This window comes from Pieris napi, chromosome 23 (assembly GCF_905475465.1).
Source record: "Pieris napi chromosome 23, ilPieNapi1.2, whole genome shotgun sequence".
Taxonomy (NCBI): Eukaryota; Metazoa; Arthropoda; class Insecta; order Lepidoptera; family Pieridae; genus Pieris; species Pieris napi.
Window position 1 is genome coordinate 1,694,037 of NC_062256.1, and position 19,277 is coordinate 1,713,313.

Here is a 19,277-nt window from a genome sequence, read left to right on the forward strand (position 1 = left end):
TTAATTTAAAATGAATTCATGGCAAGAATAAATAATTTAAAGGCCGGCAGTCGCGAGTAGGCATTGAGAGTGTCCATAGGCTATCACTTAACATCAAGTGAGCCTCCTGCCCGTTTCATGTTATTTAAAAAAAAGTGCGTGCGTACTTTTGGCAAACTAATTTTTAAGTCTTGTTCATATTTATACAAATCTAAAACTTTAGATTTCCGAGTCTTAGAGGGAGGGAAAAAGGAAGATATTATGTTAGGAATTTAATGAATTTAATTGTCATTAAAACATTAAAATTGTCAAAAATTACATAAATACAAATACAAATTATAAATTTATTTCTTCTATAGTAAAAACACGTGGCATTTAATTTACAATTCGTCATTTGAGATTTCAATAAATTATTTGCATAAAATATACCAAAGGAAAATAGGTCAAATTTGTCCCTTTTCGTGGAGTACTTTTTAGTAGCAATACTTATAAAGAAAAACGCTTTTTACCGGATTAAAGTTATGTATTATTATAAATTTACAACTATTTGACATAATTTTAAATTTATCCGACGTTTCGCGTGCTTTACAGCGTGCGTGGTCACGGTGACTGAAGACAAAAGGTGTTGAAACACAAAAAGTGTCAACTTTCTCTGCAGCTGTGATACTTTTTGTATTTAATACATAACTTTAATCCGGTAAAAAGCGTTTTTCTTTAAATGTGTAAGGGTTATGTTAATCAAAGACAATACTATGAGCAATACTTATGTAATGTCAGAATTCTACTGACGATTATATTCTATTGACAAATCACAATCCAACGGAAAGCATCTTCCATCTTTGTTTTACATTTTGGAATGATGTGGAAGGGGGGTGCCCCTTCCCCCTAAAGTCTTAAGAATAAGGTCCAAGGACAACTAACAAGTCTCTCCTTCTGATGCCTATATTCTCCAGCTCCGTGTACTAAGAACACTAAGTGATCTATTTTCTGTGTTTGATCACCAATTACGCCAATCTTTGGGGGGTTGCGATACACCGTTTTGCCAAAGTTGAATAACTGAAAGGATAAGTAAGAGGATGGATAAAGGATTAGGTGACATTATTAAGGATTTGAAAAGGATATCGACTACGAAACTTAAAGCGTCTTTTCCTTTATTTATTAATATACAAACTAAATATACATTTGGAGCAGCGTTGGCCTATTCGCTTCAGCGTGCGATTCTCATACCTGAGGTCGCAGGTTCGATCCCTGGCTGTGCACCAATGGACTTTCTTTCTATGTGCGCATTTCACATTCGCTCGAACGTTGAAGGAAAACATCGTGAGGAAACCGACTTGCCTTAGACCCAAAAAGTCGACGGCGTGTGTAAGGCACTGGAGGCTGATCACCCGTCTTTTAGATTTTAAAAATAATCACGAAACAGATTCAGAAATTTGAAGCCAAGACCTAAAAAGGTTGTTTATTATTTATTAAGGATAAGGTGATAAGTTCACCGTTCAGTGATAAGGATCATTTACAAAAGGATATCAAATATGAAACAAAAAAAAGAGTATTTCCCTTCATTTATACAAACTAAATACACATTTAACTTGACACATATTTATTTGTAAAGACTGATTAAATACATAAGGAACTAAAATAAAAACAAGGGCTGAATGAAGTCTGAAGTATTCATTGTTATCTGTTTAGAAATTTAAATGTAAAAAAATGTGTGTTAGAATATTAACCCTGACTTGGCTGTGTGAAAATAAGTAATTAATAAAAATAGATTTTATACAAAATTTCGCTTTAAATAGTAATAGTTATCAAAGAAAAAGGGCAGAAAATTGAAAAGAAGCAAAAAAGTGTTTTAGAATATTTAAAAGATTGAAAATAACCTGACTTGACTGGGTTTTATTTTTTTATAGATTTCTAATCTGAATTGCTATATCTTAATATATATAAATTACGTGTCACGTTGTTTGTCCGCTATGGACTCCTAAACTACCGAATCGATTTCAATAAAATTTGCACACCGTGTGCAGTTTGATCTAACTTAAAAGATAGGATAGCTTACATCTCAATTTATACCCACAATATTATTTTATTGCAAAATATTTGTTTATTATTTGATAGTCACAATTCTAACAGATGGCGCTGTGTTTAAAGTACCAATGTTTCACATAAGCTACAATTTAATGGCATAACCACCAAAAAGGCATGGTGGTCCCCATAAATGGTGTTCTCCTACCGTTTCCCTTGAATAGTTTACTACTATGTAATATAACTAAAACCTTAGCCACAGCAACGCTTGGCCGGTCTGCTAGTTCATAATAAAGAAAAAAAATCCCCAATAATTTTTGCTGGTACCCCACATACCGGACTTCCACTAAAGCTGTCAACAGAGTTCTGGAGAAAATGGACCATCACACCTGGTCCATGCATCACAACCAACTCGTTATTGGGAAGTATTAGACGCCTATGCCATTCGCCTGTTGCCATACCGTGCTGGTATTCCACCTGAAAATAAATAAAAACTTTAGAGGTGTCAAGGGACACCCGGATTGAACGAAATTCCTTTCGATTAATTTATATGTTAATTGGTATCATAACAGTATGATAGCTTTTCTCGACACCAATCTTACGACAAAAAAAGGCAACATCACAAGGTGCTCCCAGGCGGTCACCCATCCAAGTACTGACCTCGAACGACGTTGCTTAACTTCGGTGATCGGACGAGAACCGGTGTATTACAATAGCAAATAGCAAAAAAGTGTCGTGACAACTTTTCGTAAGAATTTTTTCCGTCTAGCCCCCTTTCACAACGCGCGATAAGGAACTTCGTTCCAAAAACAACTTCTAAAACGTCTGTTCTGTTATTTTTGACGTGATAACGTCTTCGGTTCAAAGATACTTTATTTCTCAAAGAATTACATTCACTTAGCGAGAAAATTTAGAGTAAGTTAGTTATGTACATCGTGTTATGAAATTATTTGAAAATACACTATATAAAATAAAAATATTAGTTCTAACAATATGTACCATATTTGTTACAAAAGTGCAGGTAGGTCGCATCGATTTTACAACATGTTACAAGACGCTCGTTCGCAGACATAAGTAAATGCTACAATTATAGCTTCTTGATGTTTTGTAAATACATTAATAATTATTCCATTAATTCATATTAAACTTTTACGATTGTTACAGACACAGATATAGAATATGGTTGTTTATATTTTTGTTATTTTATAGGTATGTTGTTAATTATATGTTCTTTTAAAAGTTTTTTAAATTTGTAAAAAGGTTTTATTTCTTTTAATCTGGGTGGCAATGTATTAAATATTTGTGCGCCTTGATACATAATATTAAGTTTTCCGTAATTAGTCCTTGGTTGTATTAAACATAATGTATCAATATTTCGTAATGGATATTTTGTATCTGATTTTTGTGTAAAGGATAGATTTATATGAATTAATTTGTTAATAATTTTGTATATTAAAATTGAGGTATTGTAAACGTATGTCTGGTTTATACTCATAAATTTGGTATCACTGTATAGTTTTTCAGTTGGAGTCAAATAATCGTAATAGAATAATGTCTTCAATAATTTATTTTGCATAATTTGTATTTTATAACGATTTGTAGGCGCTGCAGTGCCCCATAGTTCAATTAAGTAGTCTATATGTGGCTTTACCATAATATTATATATAATGAGTCGGACTGACTTTGGGAAGCAACGCACACTGCCACGCAGCACGCCAAGAATAGAAGATAATTTGGATTTAATTATGTCAATGTGCGGCTTCCAAGTTAAACGACTATCCAATACAACACCAAGATATTTTTGAGTATTTGTTCTAATGATATTACATCCATTAATAGTAAGAGGTACAAAATCGTATATTTTCTTATTTTTTGCCGCAAAAATTATATAATTTGTTTTTTCTGTATTGATAGTGAGTAAATTAGTTTCTAACCAATCACTTAGGCAGTTTAAATCAATTTGTGCATCTTTCACGATTGTATCTATATTACTACCATAGTAAAACAAACTTGTGTCATCTGCATACAACGTAACATCACCCTTTAACCCTAAGTTGCTAATGTCATTAATATAAATCAAAAATAAAAGTGGCCCCAGTATAGATCCTTGGGGCACACCACAATTTATTGGAGTAGCATCACTCATAAACGTTCCTATCTTAACTATTTGCTGGCGGTTCTCAAGGTAAGAGCTAAATACTTTTAATGCTGTTCCTGTTACGCCAATATCGTTAAGTTTTTTTAAGAGAAGTTCATGAGAGACGGTATCAAAGGCTTTTTTAAGATCAACAAATATGCCTAATGCTATTTGTTTTTTATCTAACTTAAGTTTAATTTTTGTTGTTAGGTCTATTGTAGCAGATAACGTATTCGATTTAGGTCTGAATCCGTATTGTTTTTTGTATAATAAATTTATTGAAGCTAGGTAGTCATTAAGACGCAAGTGTAATATCTTTTCAAAAATTTTTGATAACACTGGTAGGACTGATATTGGTCGGTAATTACCAGGATCAGTACGATTGCCTGACTTATAGATCGGAGTAACCTTGGCTACTTTAAGGCTGTCTGGAAATATACCATTACTTAAACATTGGTTAATGCAACTCGTTAGGTTGTCGACAACCAGGTTTTTAACACACTTTAGTGCTTTCGTACTTATGCCATCAATACCTATGGATGTGTTGCTATTTAAATTGCTAATAATTTTAAGGATTTCATCCGTGGTAGTCGATATTTCTGATAGAAATGTTTGAGACTTTGTTTTAGAGAGAGAAGTAATTATGTTTGTAGTGGTATTTGCAGGTTTTGAGATTTTTGAGGTTAGAATTTGCCCGATAGTAGAAAAATATGAGTTAAAACATTTACAGATCTCTATTGGATTAGTTATTGCAGTTGAATTTATTTCTAATTTTGTAGGCATACTGGTATCTTTTACTTTATTATTTGCTATACTATTTAGGAGATTAAACATTTTGGTTGGTTTTTTTATACAGTTTTGAAAAGCCTTTTGATAGTAAGTACTTTTAGCTGTTTGTATAGTTTGGGAAACTTTGTTTCTTTTGTTTATAAATTGTTCCTTTATTTCTATATTATTTGGTTGGGATTTACATTGCTTCCATAAAATATTTCGTTCGTTTATGGCTTTAATTATATTTTTATTTACCCAATCAGTTTTTGGTGGATTTATAATTTTGATTTTTCGAATTTTGCTGTCTTTAATGTTATTAATTATTAATTTTTCTATGTGATTATAGTCTAAAATACATTTTGAAACATCGTGCTCAACTAGCTTAAAAAGTTTTTCATAGTTGAGAGCTTCATAATGAACCTTCTGCTTTGTTTCTGGCGAGTATTGCTTTAATTCTAGATATATCTGCTTATGGTCCGACATTGCTGATTCAATAATAGCTAAGTTGAAATTATGTTCTTTTATGTTGGTGGATACGTGGTCTATTATTGTTTTGGTTGATGATGTTTCACGAGTGGAGTAGGATGAGTCCACTCGATTAAGAATTGCATATCCATTTTCATTAATCGTCTCTGTGTAATTTACTGTGGCATGATCTTTTTTGAGCAATAAATCAATATTGTAGTCTCCAAATACTATAGCTCTTTTTCTCTTTTCTAATTGAAGTGAATACTCATCAAGGAATTGATTAATTTTTGAGCGATCCGGCTTATAGACTAGTCCAACATCCAGGTTATATTTATTGATATGTATCCATAAGTAGTGTATATTCGCGATACAACAGTCCTCTATTAGACTATGGCTTAGATTGTTATGTATAAAAATTGAGACTCCACCACCTGTAGTGTTTGTTCTAAAGTTATAGTGATGTATATATCCAGGTAAAATTAGTCTTTTTGCTTGTTCATCACTTTTGACCCATGTTTCTGTTATTACAATAATGTGAATCATATGTCTAAATGAGTTTAGGATACATTTCAGTTCATCAAACTTTCCTTGACCCACAATACTTCGAGCATTTAAGTAGAGGAATTTTAGTGAACTTTCCGTTGAATATATTTCTTTGTATGTGTTTGCAAGTTGGTAGTAAATTGTATTACTTTTTATTCTATCTGTATGTACTTGGCCATTCAGTCTTCCGACGCCGTCGCCATAATTTTGGCCAATATCCCCTGCGGTGACCGGCCATATTGGGGGATATGGAGGGACCGAAGGGTCCATTAGTGGTTGCTATTCGCAACTGAGGGAATCTTGGCATTGAGAGGAAGCCTGGCGTTTAATTAAATTTGGTTGTTGGATAACGTAATTTTTTATGTTGTAAACCTTGCTTTTCTTCGATGGCTGGTTAACAGTCTCATTTCTTTTATCGTTGGTTCTCGACGATTCAGGAGATTCTGATGGAGTTCTCTTATTTTTATCCGTTCTTGGTTTTGAGATTTGTTGGTTTCGGTTGTTCAACCAGACTATTTTGTCATATTTAAGGATTGCCAATCTCCCTTGTTCTCTTTCCCTGTTAACTTCAATTTGTAATTGTTTTCGTGTATTAAGAACATCTGGAGGGAAGTCTTCTTTTATGTAGTATGGGGTAGAATCCAATTTTTTCTTATTTTTTTGGATATCAACTTTGAGTCCAACTGTAGAAAGCGTCAGGACTATTGGTCTGATTTTTTCTGTTCTTTTACCAAGCCTCCTAACACATTCAACGCCATTGTGATCACATTTGATTTTTAAAGTATTGTTTATTAAATCAAGAACTCTGTTTTGTAAATCGCAATAGGTTTTTTCATTTTCTTCCACTCCAAAAAAGAGCAGATTTTTCCTCCTAATTGTTCTTTCTAACTGGTTAATTTTTATAAGTTGTTGTTCCAATTTTCCTTCCAAAACTTCATTTTTGGTTTCTAGCTGTTTAAATTTTTCATTTATACTACGGTTGATAGTTTCTTTTATATCCTCTTTCATTTCCTGCATATCAGTTTTTTGCTGATTGATTGCTTCTTGCATTGCCTCTAAAATACTTTTTATTTCCTCCATATTTTATTTATTGTTATTATTTATTTTTCTAAATACTTATCTTTGTATTTTATCAGTAATTAATTACAAAAAAAAAAGAAAAAAGAAAAAGAGGATCAAGACACTGATTTGAACTCGAGATTACTTGCAGGCAACGATTTCCGCAATCGGCTAACTGGTTAAGTATGTATCGCTTCGAAACATTGGTATAGATGCTGTTTTCTAGTGACGTTTGTCGCGAATGACTAATACATCTTCTGTTAGTCATGTAGGTATAGGTTTTCACTACTGACAAAAGATCCACAACACAATAGTGTCACAAGTCACTATAGTCACAATAATACACTTCCGAAATCACACATTTATAGAAAATATAGTCATTTTGAACGAAGTAAGTCGCGTATAAATTTATAAATTATTGTTCTGTTCACAGTTTATTTTAAGTCTTTCTTGACGGATTTTGCACTAAACTATGTATGTCCTCGTTACCTTGTGTTAGTATGTAACTTTTAAACACATATTTGAACTTTATTTTCCACAAATAATATTTTTAAAAGTAATAGAAATACGGAACTTGTGTTGACACGCGCAACCCGCACTACCCACTTCTTTAAAATCCCGCGTCTTTAAAATCGTTTTAGTCAGGTGACATGTTCAGAAACTTGTGTCACACCAAAACCTCACGAGCGCGATCGCAGGTATAACGAGAGAGAGACGGACCGATCTCCCGTCTCATCTCGAGCGCTGTCAGTCATTCCGTGAAACTTGTCACGCGGAATGTTACCCAGATTAGAAACAGATAAATTTACGTGAAGATTGTAACTGATCGTATTGTATGTATGTATGTATGTATGTATGTATGTATGTATGCATAAATGTTTGTATAAATGTATAAAAGTATGTTTGTATGAAGAAAAATGTATATCATAGTCGAATAAGTAAACTTGTCATTTTACACCCGAAATTTATCATCAAATGTGTGAATAAAACGATAGATGTAATTTAAAATTTGAAAAAATTGTTTTATTCATGTAAGGAATTATCCTTACTTTCCAAAAACTTATATCACCAATAAGACGTTATCACGTAAACATCTCGATCGTAAACCTACTTTACAAACAACCAATATTTTTTTTATTGTTTTTGATATCTCTCATTTTATGTTTTCTTTGATTATTGTTATTTTGTGTGTTTATGTGTGTGTTTTTGTTAGTAATCAATGTTTTGTCTATGTCTATTTATTGAAATGACCAGGCGTGTTCCTTACGGTATCTCTAACTTATAACATTAATACAACTTAAAAGAAACAATTGCCCATAAAATCACGAAATATACAGATCTTAAAAATGAAATAAAAAATGTGAACCCTTAACAACGTATCAGCAGTCCCTAGCATTCTGTTTATCACCGGAATAATGCCAAAACAGTTACACGAATCATATTGTTAGACCTCCCGAAATCCATTCATATAGAGTGTCTTAGCGCCTATTTGAAACTTTAAATATGAACAAAAAACAAATTGTATTTGTAATATTATAATTGCAGTAAATTATAATGTAGTGGGGCAAACGCACCCACTGAAAATAGCTTTCCATGGGCTATAAAAATCCATCTTTCTATAAAAAGGGCGCAGATCTATATCAAGATACGCGTACAAAGTGAGGGTAGTTCAAAACTTTAGAAGATTAACAAACTAAATATATTTTCTCACCTCCAACTTCTCAGCCACGGCCTCTGCATACGGGACGTACCTTCCATCTGTGTTACAATAGAACCAGCTGCATCTGTGAAACATTTAAATAAATCGTCATGATCGTAGAACAATGTCGGATTTGAAAAAAAACAAAATCCACTTTCTATCATTTTTAAATAGATATGCAAAAATATGAAATTGAAAGCAGTAAGTATTTTTCAAATATTAAGGTATTTTACTCTGAGGCGCATGCGCATAGTGCTCTCGCGCTCATACTCATACTTGAGTAATTTTTGTGTCATTACAATTTGTCTGACTGATTAAATATATCTTTGTAATATTTATTTGAATAACATATATAAAAATCAGACATTTAAAAATAAATTAAGTTCATTTATTTTTTGTAGAGCTTTAAAGCGTCTGACAAAAGTTCTGGCCCATGGAAAGCGTCTGACTTTTTTGATATTACTGCAGAGTAATATTCTACAATATATATATATATATAAAAATCAGTCATTAAAATTTAACTTAAGTAACGCTGATTTTTAGTGACCTTTCTCACCTGGTACCTGCGCAGGTGTCACCGAGCCAACTCCACAAGCGTACAGGTATTAAAAAGTACACGAGAGACTACTTAGAACCGAAAGTTCTATGCTTTAGAAAATAAGTTGTGTCTTATCGCTCTGGGATCTTACTCTATTAATAAAATTGCTTACCGCCTAACATTGGTAGGCTTCTCAGACCAGTAGACCGGCATTCGAATCCTGCCAATGATGTTCACGTCGTATCTCCCACCATCTGTTGGCACCAAGGTGTTTTCGTTCAGGTCAGCTGGAATGTCAAAAGAGGATTATCAGCCTAGAGTTTGTAAACACCAAACAGTATATAATGATTCATGTGCATTTTTTATTATTAGGTATTAATTTTTTTTTCATGTGTCCTTTATTAGTTTGTTTTTTTGTTCCAGTTTAGTTTCTTTTACTCATCAACTATATGTAATACATGTTTTTTTTTTCTCACAGTGGTTGCCTGGAAGAGATCGCTCGAAAGCGATAAGGCCGCCAGTTACTCACAAGTGTAGCAAGTTGGCTACTTACTGATTCTCAACTTTTATCTTGGTTAGGAGATCTGTGGAGTAAATATTCTACATCTTATCATATACTTACAGCTGTTAAAAGCGATCTCCAGAGCTCTTGAATCGGCGACAGAAAATCCCCGCCATGTCGACTGGCCATCATTATCAACACGATAGAACCAGTAATACTTCACTGGCGAGTACTCTGACGTTGGGCGGTTCTGAAAAATTAATCTGTCATTTAAGATCAGCAACATTGTCATGCCCACAGGTCATCGTTTAAATTGTGTAATATTCTTGGAATTAAATTGTCAGGTTTGCAAGCATATAAACTTGCAAAGTATATATATCTAATTTATAAAATTCTCGTGTCACAATGTTCGTTCCCATACGTCTCTGTAACAGCTCGACCAATTTTTATCAAATTTTGTATGCATATTCAGTAGGTCTGAGAATCGGCTACTATCTATTTTACGTACTCCTAAGTGACAAGGGTTGTCCACCCCTAACATTTTATTTTTATTTTTTGGACGAAATTTAAATTCTCTTATAATGTAAAAATACATATAACCAAATTTCACCCCTCTACCATAATCCCTATTTTTATTATTGATAGTTCATAACAAGTAGTTAGGTTTTTTCAAGATGACAAAACGAGTTGGGCATGACGTACAAACCCAAGATTTGAAGAAAGTTCGGTTCTGTATTTCGGGAGCAAACAATATCTTTGGCGAGAGAATGTTGAGGTAATTCTACTGCAGCTGATGAATGGACTTCCCGGACAGTTATTAGATAGCGTAAAGTTATGCATATTAAAAAAAAAGGGTGCGTGTACTTATGTACGCGCGTAAGAAGTTATACTTCTTTGGCTTTCTTTATTTTTTTTAAATATTAAATAATTAATAATAAATATTTAACGTTAATAATGTAATAATATTTAATATTTAGTATATTATTGAATTATTAATTAATATGAATAATGATAATTATTATTATTTATCATTTTATTATATTATTCATTCAATTTAATAACTAGGTATGTTTCATAACCTTTAACTAAGTAACAATAGGTCTTTGTGAACAAGCATTGCTAAATTTCTTTGAAAAAATAATTAAAACTCCTTTATTTGTTTAAAAGGTAAGTACTTGTAGTACTTATCATCATTATGGTCATTCAAAATTTTTGGCATAGCTGCTTCACGCATATTCTATTTCTTTTTACTTGTAGATTATCTTATTCCCATCTCGCTCGCGCAAGCTCGGCGCCCGGCTGGTTTAAAAAGAATTCGTTAGTGGGCAACTTCATACTGATAATTTTGTGTCACAGTGCGCGCGCATCGTAAAATTTCACTCTCATCAATTTTTCATAACTTGCCTAAAGAAGTATAAATTCAATAAGTTGAAAAGCTTTTGTTGCGCTCCTAAACAGGACTTTTATGGTTACATTTATACAAACCAGAGTGGTTTATTCAATTATGTCTATCATGATTTAGTAAAATAAATAAAGTAGTAGTACCTCAGTCAATATAGCGATACCATCATCATCTTCCTTCATAGAATGTTCCATAATATTAACAGTAACATTCTGGGGGTGTGTTTCACTTCCCAAATCCATATGGACCTCCCCTTTTTGATCTTGATTATCCATATATTTCTTAATTTTCAAATTAGCATATTCTAACTCTAGCTTTTTCACACAACCAACGTTTAAGTTAGAGCAATTTTTACATTTTTTTACAATATCAACCGGCATTTTATCAATATCTTTAATTTTAAACGGCTCACGTATAGATTCGATCGAATTATTGTCGTATTCAACTGTAAAATAATTTACCGTCTTAACTATATCTAACGAAGCTGCATCCCTATACATCGCAAGGTCGTGTATTAATTTCATATTATTATTGTGCGTTTCGCTTTGTGTGGCATGCCTATAGTGATTTTGGGATTGACTTAATTCAAAAAAAGACTTTGGGTTGTCGGCTTTTGGTGGGGTCGCGAAATAGCTGGATAGACGACTGTAACTGTTGTATTCGTCGTTTTCCTTGTTCGACGGGCCTGGGTCGGATGAGAAGAAATTTTTAGGGTCTGGTAATTCGTTGGATGTTTTAGGTTCTGTTGTATTTGGTTTGGATTCTTCTATTTCTTTAGGGTGTTCAGTGAGATTGGAGAAGGCGGGTAAGCGCTCCGTGTCCGGTACAGGTTCATCTAAAGGCCTCGTATGTTGGGTTTCTATGGTAGACACTGGTGATGATGTAATGTGAGAAATATTGGTCACATCGCTTTGGGTAGTATGGGTATATGTTAATGTGGGTGTTAAACGCGTCTGTGTTGTCGTCTCTGGAACGTGTGTTATATGATCTTCAATAAAACCAGTAGATGTTACGGAAGGAAATCGTTTGCTAAATTCCTTTTCAAAGCCGGGCGGAATCCTGCTTGATAAGTTCTCTTCCGGTCGTGGGTTCAAAGAGTTTTTGTAATAGGTTTCAACAGCATAATTTCCAGTATCAAAGTATGAAGCCATTGTTAACGAAGGACTGATAGATGTTGGTATAGTTGCCATAGTAACGCGTGATTCGTCATTTACGGTTTCCATTTTTTTAAATCTTTCTACCCGATTTGTAAACGTATCTACGGCTGGTGATAGATCTTCTGTACTCTTTTCTCGCACCATAAACTCGATTTTATCATCATCAGTCTCAGATGGTTCTATAACGAATTCTTCATAGATGGGAAAATCTTTATTAGCATCTTGTTCTATAGAATGCACATCTAAGCCACTTTCATCTGATTTACTATCATCATCGGCAGGTACAGTTGGTAGAATTGGCAATGGTGGAAGTACCAGTTCGTCGAGGGAGTTTTTTAGCCCAGCTTTTATTTCATCACTGGCATTCCTTGGTATATTTTCAGCTAATTCGCCCTGAAAAAGTCCGAGAGCACTTACATCTGGTAAGTTATAATTGTGTTCTGTCAGAGAGGTAGTGTCAATTATATCATTAATATCGGCGTTGTTAAGCCCATAACTCGGCACACTCTTATCAAGAGTCACATCTCCTAATAGTTCTTTTACTGAATGTATCGGTATATTTTCTATAAAATCTTCTGAAATCTGGGCAATATCTTCAAGTGGATCTGTTGCACTTTCTGTCAGAGATAGTTCTGGTACATGCTCACAAACAGGTAAACCCGCTCCTACTGGGTTTAATAGTTGAATAGGCGCAGTTATATTCTCTATAAGCTGCGAAGTTAAATCTTCAACTTCACTTTTTTCTTCATGCTTATTTACTTCTCGACACGTTTCACATATATTTAATTCGGAAACATTTTCAGCCAAGTCTTCACTACACTTTTCATGTGAATCATGCAAAGCTATTTCAGCTACTTTCCTTTCAATTAAATTTATTTCACTTTCTTTTGAAGTAGGTAAATCTGTACTTTGGTTATGGTTTGTAAAATCAAACAGATGTGAAGTGTTAGGTGCGGGTTCAAAATATTTTAAGAAAGCGTCATTGTCAACTGGTTCCAGAAACGAGTAGTCACTTGTTGGAGGTAAATTGCCAATAGACGATTTTGTTTCTAGACTCGGACTACTTTGTTTGTTTACACATAGTATGTCAGCTTTACCAGTTAATGTATTTTCAGGTGTAAAATGTTTATCACTAGGTAATATTGGATGAGGATCAAAAAGTTTGAATGTGTTTTCATTGCGTTGAAAAGAAATTTCAATTCCTTTATTTTCTTGGGCAGTTATCTCGCAAGGCTGTGGAGTAGGACCAAGCACGACATTAGTTACGCTTTCGATAATTTCGTCATCTAAAATGTCGGATGGCGTAACTTCAAGGGGTGTGCTAAAAAAGCTTAGCGGATTAGATACACTTATCACAGAAGATACATTGCTTATCTTTGTATCTTCATAAAATATAGGGGCTTGGAGAGAACTTGGTTTTTCTATTATACTTATAGGTAAAGATGGCAATGCAAAAGGTGTGTCAATAGTATTAATGAGGGAATTAGCAGAATTAAAATTTGTATCGACAGCTTTATCCAAATTTAAACCAGCATAATTATTCTCAATGACTGGATGAGAAGTAGGCCACGAAGAATAATTTGAAGTTTGCTGTTCTCTGTTATCATAGTATGGTTCTTGAGTGTTATATTGGTGGACATTATAGTCGGCTGAATAATTCGAGGTTAAACCTGGCTGAGCCGTATTCGAGCTCCCAACAAAAATATCAAAAGTGGAACTATCTTGAGCATGATCCATACGCGAAGATTGGTAAGGAGCTAATCTTTGTTGGTCGTCCTTTCCTTCACCATTATACGCTGGGTCGAAAAACGTCGTAACTGTATTTTGGATCTTATTAATGTCTATGGAACTAAGCTTAGACTTCAAAGAACCTAACAATCCAAAGCCTTTTGTCTCTGTTTGAGGTTGGTCGTAATATTCTGTTGTTGGTCTGCTTACATCGAAAGCAGTATTAAAGTCTTGTTGGTATGGCTGAACTGGAGGAAGCCCATAAGTCGAAGCTGGCTGGCTAAATGTTGATATATCTGTATGAACTGGGGGTGCTACAGAACTATTTTCTGATATATCAGAGTCTTGACTCGGCGTAAAGAGGGGACCTTGAAATGAATCAAACTGCGACTGTACTGGATTCAGAGTCGGTTTAATATTGTTGCTTATATCACCAACACCTTCAATAGGTCCAGAGTAATATTGCGGTCGCTTCTTACTCATTCTATAGTTTACAGTAGCAGACATTTTTGGCGGCTCTTGGACAGGTTTAGGTGGTCCTTGGTGAACATTAGAAACAGATATCTCGTTATAAACCTGAGGCTGATTCATTGAGCTTGGGTCGAAAAATTGTGGAGGCGGGTTTGCGACATCAAACGATTTCTTTGGAGGTAATATAGGTTGCTCCTGCTTAGATTCAATTTGTGTTTCTTGTGAAGAGACTTGCATGAATGCACTTGATGAGAAGTTTTCAAGAGGATTTAAATGTACCCCGAGCACATCTACTTTAGACTGTTCTGGGACAGGATTAGACTCGATTTTTGTTTCTTGGGACGGCTCATTATTTGGAATAAAAAACTCAGTTACAGGTGGGCTAATGGTTGGAAAACTTGTTACAGATTCAGAATATGGTACATTTTGTAGGTCATTTGGGAGTGTTTTCTGATTAATCGGTAGTCCTTGCGATGCAGCTTGTATCGGATTTGATACAGCATCACTGTCGTAAGTCGGAGTATAAAACATTGGAGGGGCATTCGTAGATACATCTTGACTGTGATCAGAAAATGTCGGTACAAAAATATTGTCATACGTTATCAGAGGCGATGCTTGTGGTTTAATTAATGGTTGATTTCCTGCTATTCTTCTTGCAACAGATGGTGGTAATACTGTTCTTCCAACTGATCCTTGACTGTCTCTTCGATTAGAAAACATTGGCGGTGGCGGGATGATGGGCGCTGTTGTGTTTGCTTGGAATGTTTCATTTACAGTTCGTACATCATTTCTAGAGGATTCTACATTTTGTATTGGAGTGAAGAAGTTATAAGTTGATTCTGTGTTCAGAACAGGTTTTGAAATTGCTTTAATATCATCCTGTAACACTATAGGTTCTGTTTTCGCCGGTGTTACATGAGGTGGGTCTGTTTTTGGTAGCGAGTCACGAGTTTCAGGTGTAAAATAATATGGTGATTGCGAAAAGTCTTTCTGTATATCAGTATGTGGGATTTGGTTAGTGGGGGTATTTGTAAAGTACGGTGAGGATGCGCTAGCTGCTGAGTTATAAGTCGGTGCTTCTCCAGTCAAACCAGGAATCTGAGCATAGACTTTTTTCCTTGTCGTGATTCGATAGTTTGATGAACCTGAAAGAGAAAATCATAATTAATACATTTATTAAAGGATTTGTTAAAAAATATATTTCATTCAAAGCTATATAAAATTACACTTGATTTATGAACTAAAATTGCTTTTGAGAAACAAAATTGGGTAGATATTCATTGAAACAGCCTGACGGACGTGGACTTTGCTACTGCTATATGACAAAATAAAAACGCTTTTCCTCTTTAATTTATCGTTGATTCGTATAATTCAAGGATAAAAAAATTACCGTGGTAAATGTATTAATTTTAAAACGTAAACAAACTTGACATCGCAATGTACTAAAAAATTATACTTAATCGCCTATAACAATAGAATTTGTAGTCATTTGCCACAGTGTATAAAACATGTAGCTGCGAAAGTACGAAGTTAGATCAAATAGTGTATAAAATCAAAGACAGATATTCCAAATACCATGCAGAGGTACCATTTGTATAGCAGTGGCGCTGCAACCTTTTTAGATCTGTGCTTCAGATTTCTGTATCGGATTCATGATCATTTGTCAATCTAATGGGCAAATGGGTGATCAGCCTGCTGTGCCTGATACACACCGTCGACATTTTGGGTCTAAGAGTAGCCGGTTTCCTCACTCCTTTTTTAAATTGGCACATAGACAAAAACTCCATTGGTGCACAGCCAATAAAAACCAATACCAATTATAAAATTTGTTAAACATTTTTTTCTTTTAACGCTCTTTATACAATTAGAGAAGCTTTACAGCTTACACTTAAATTCAATAGCAAAAAAATAATAATAAAAAAGACAAGAGTGTCAATAAACATTTGTGCATAGACGAAAGATTTTATCAATTAATAAATTCAAAACTCTCGTTAAACGTACATTAACCAATGAAGCTTTTTATAAATTTGATGACAATTTAAGTTATCCTAATCTTTGGAATTGATTTTCTCCAGTTCAAACAATTTGTATGACTCAAAACTTGGCGATTAAAAAGAGTAGCGGAGAGTTTCTTGCCCGCTCTACGTCCTTGACAGAACTGGTAGTAAATGTAAATTTAGAATTAAATTAACACCTTTTCTGTTGACGTTTATAAGTGTACTTGGTTTCCTAAATGAATAATGTTATTTTGAGTTTGATTTAAAACACGGCAACATTTCAAAAGGCCATAATCATACTATCCAACATATATTGACTTGATTTGGCAGTCTCGCTGACCACGATCACCAAAAAAACTGAGTGCTTTCAACAAGTTATTTTAAAAGGAAAATATTTAACAAATTTAATGTAATTTCATATTATTTATGGCACAGTAGTCAAAGTTGGCGTGATCTGTTTCCCCCTTCAGGGGTTGATACGCTCTTTTCTTGATGGCCCCTAAGTCGTATCGGTTTGGAAATACCACTACTGGCAGCTGGTTCCACAAAGAGTTGGTTCGCAGACAGAAAGTGCCATTAAAGCGCTGTGTTGTGGAATGCCAGGCTGGAATGTTGTATTCTGCCTCGACGTCCGATAATGTAATTCAACAATCAACAATAAAATCTATCTTCATAGAATAGTGATATAGAAATAATGAATATCTCGAGGTATAATTGTATTCCAATAAATATTTAATTCATAAATCGTATTAAAATTGTGTGACAACATACAAGTTATAAATCAAAATCTACTATATAAAATTCTCGTGTCGCGGTGTTTGTGGTTAAACTCCTCCGAAACGGCTTGACCGCTTCTCATGAAATTTTGTGGGCATATTGGGTATAACTGAGAATCGGACAACATCTATTTTTCATGCCCCTAAATGTCAAGGGAAGTCCACCCCTATTTTTTTTTTTAATTTTTAGATTTTTTTTTATGATACAGCATTTAAAAATACATACAACCCCTAATTTTCACCCCTCTACGATCAATCCCTATTTTTTATTATAAATGATAATCATGGCAAAACGACGTTTGCCGGATCAGCTAGTAATTTCTAAAATTCTCTTCTGTTGTTACGTGAGACAAACTGTGGTATGAATTGGAGAATTCAAAGCACGCGTGAACTTGAATGCCTGTCCTACCGGTATTTGTGAAGGTTTTCAATTATTCACTATTAATGTATATAATTGAACATAGAATTGTTTATCATTGTGATATATTACGCACTTCATTGAAAGTATTAAAAAAATAAGTACAAAATATATTCATAAACTGAAAAAATAAAACGTTATCGCAATTAAGCGATCTCTTCAATTCTCTTTGTCGCCTTTCAACTGTTTCAAGTCATGTACACGGATTTAAAAAAAACTAAAAAGTGGAAAATAAATATAGTTTAAAAAAACTAAAAAACACGCTTTTAAAGCAAAATACTGGTATTATTGTGAAAAAGCGTGGGTTGCTCGATAGACGAAAAATATGGCACAGAGCGCCTTACGCTTTTTCACAATAATACCAGTATTTTTTGTTCATTACCATTTTCAGCCTAAATTAGGAATTATTTTTCACTTTTTAGTTTGATGTGCTTTAAAAGCGTGTTTTTTAGTTTTTTTATACTATATTTATTTTCTACTTTTAGTCCTAGCAGCAATACGTGTTGTCTCAATTGAATCGTATTGCTTTGTGGACTTAAAAAAAATGTCATTGTTTCTTCGAGATAAACCTATGAAATTATTATATTGACGCGGATTCTTTATAAGTGTACAAGGTTCGAATTAAATCTGTCTGTTTAATGTGGGTCAAAATCGAGTCCGAAGGAGTCGGTTACATACATACATACATACAAGTGACGCTAATATAAAGCGTGTAAAAACAACGCTGCTGTTGTATTTATTCGAAACTCTAAGATAGGCTATGTTCATCGTAGGGACCTCGTGAATCATATGAAATCTCATCATATTACGCTTCGGGATTGATCTTGAACGAAACGAGTTAGAATGATTCCTTAGGAAGGTTTTATTGTTATTGATAAAAGCTTGCCATCACTCAGAACTGATACAATGATAAAAGAACCACAATATACAATCTTTAATGTGACTAGCAAAAAATTGGAACAAACCTTAAATCTCATTGAAACCTATAAAATCCTCACGGGCCACTATAATGTTCCAGGAATTGAGAAGCTCTTTATTTTAAGTGAAAATACACATTTGAAGGGTAGTTCTTTAAAACTTAAGATCACTCAACACAACACAAATTCCCTAAAGAACTTTCTCCCAAACCGCGTAGTGGATGACTGGAATAGGCTTCCGGAAAGTGTGATCAGTGCACCATCTGTGAACACCTTTAAAAATAGATTGGATAAGTTTCTCCAATTCCCATAATACACGCGCATCAGCTTATTAAAAGCTGCCAGTGTGTTAAGTAAATAATAATAATAAACTTTATAACGAGCGTCTGAAAGCACTTGATCTTACTGATTTATGAGAATTAAGAGGAAATATCTTTGAAACCTATATAATCCTTAATGGCCACTATAAAAATCCAGGAATTGAGAAGCTCTTTATTTGAAGTGAGACAACACATTTGTGGGGTGGTCCTTCAAAACTGAAGACCATTCCATCTCTATATATATATAAAATTCTCGTACCACAATGTTCGTTCCCATATTCCTCCGAAACGACTCGACTGATTCTTATGATTGTATGCATATTCAGTATGTCTGATAATCTGCTACTATCTATATTTCAAACCCCTAAGTGAT

The 19,277-nt window shown here is 33.9% G+C and overlaps 1 protein-coding gene across 2 annotated transcripts in view; it reads right to left on the bottom strand.

Annotated features, from left to right (window-relative positions):
* Window positions 1–19,277, bottom strand: part of LOC125061497 — a 105,030-nt gene that overhangs the window by 16,201 nt on the left and 69,552 nt on the right. For both annotated transcript variants that reach the window (XM_047666970.1, XM_047666971.1), the window contains exons 3-7: window positions 11,264–15,621; window positions 9,839–9,968; window positions 9,389–9,503; window positions 8,691–8,763; window positions 2,338–2,478 (exon numbers count right to left, since the gene is read on the bottom strand). In XM_047666970.1, the coding sequence (XP_047522926.1) occupies window positions 2,338–2,478; window positions 8,691–8,763; window positions 9,389–9,503; window positions 9,839–9,968; window positions 11,264–15,621 (4,817 nt within the window). The remainder of the gene's footprint in view (window positions 1–2,337; window positions 2,479–8,690; window positions 8,764–9,388; window positions 9,504–9,838; window positions 9,969–11,263; window positions 15,622–19,277) is intronic.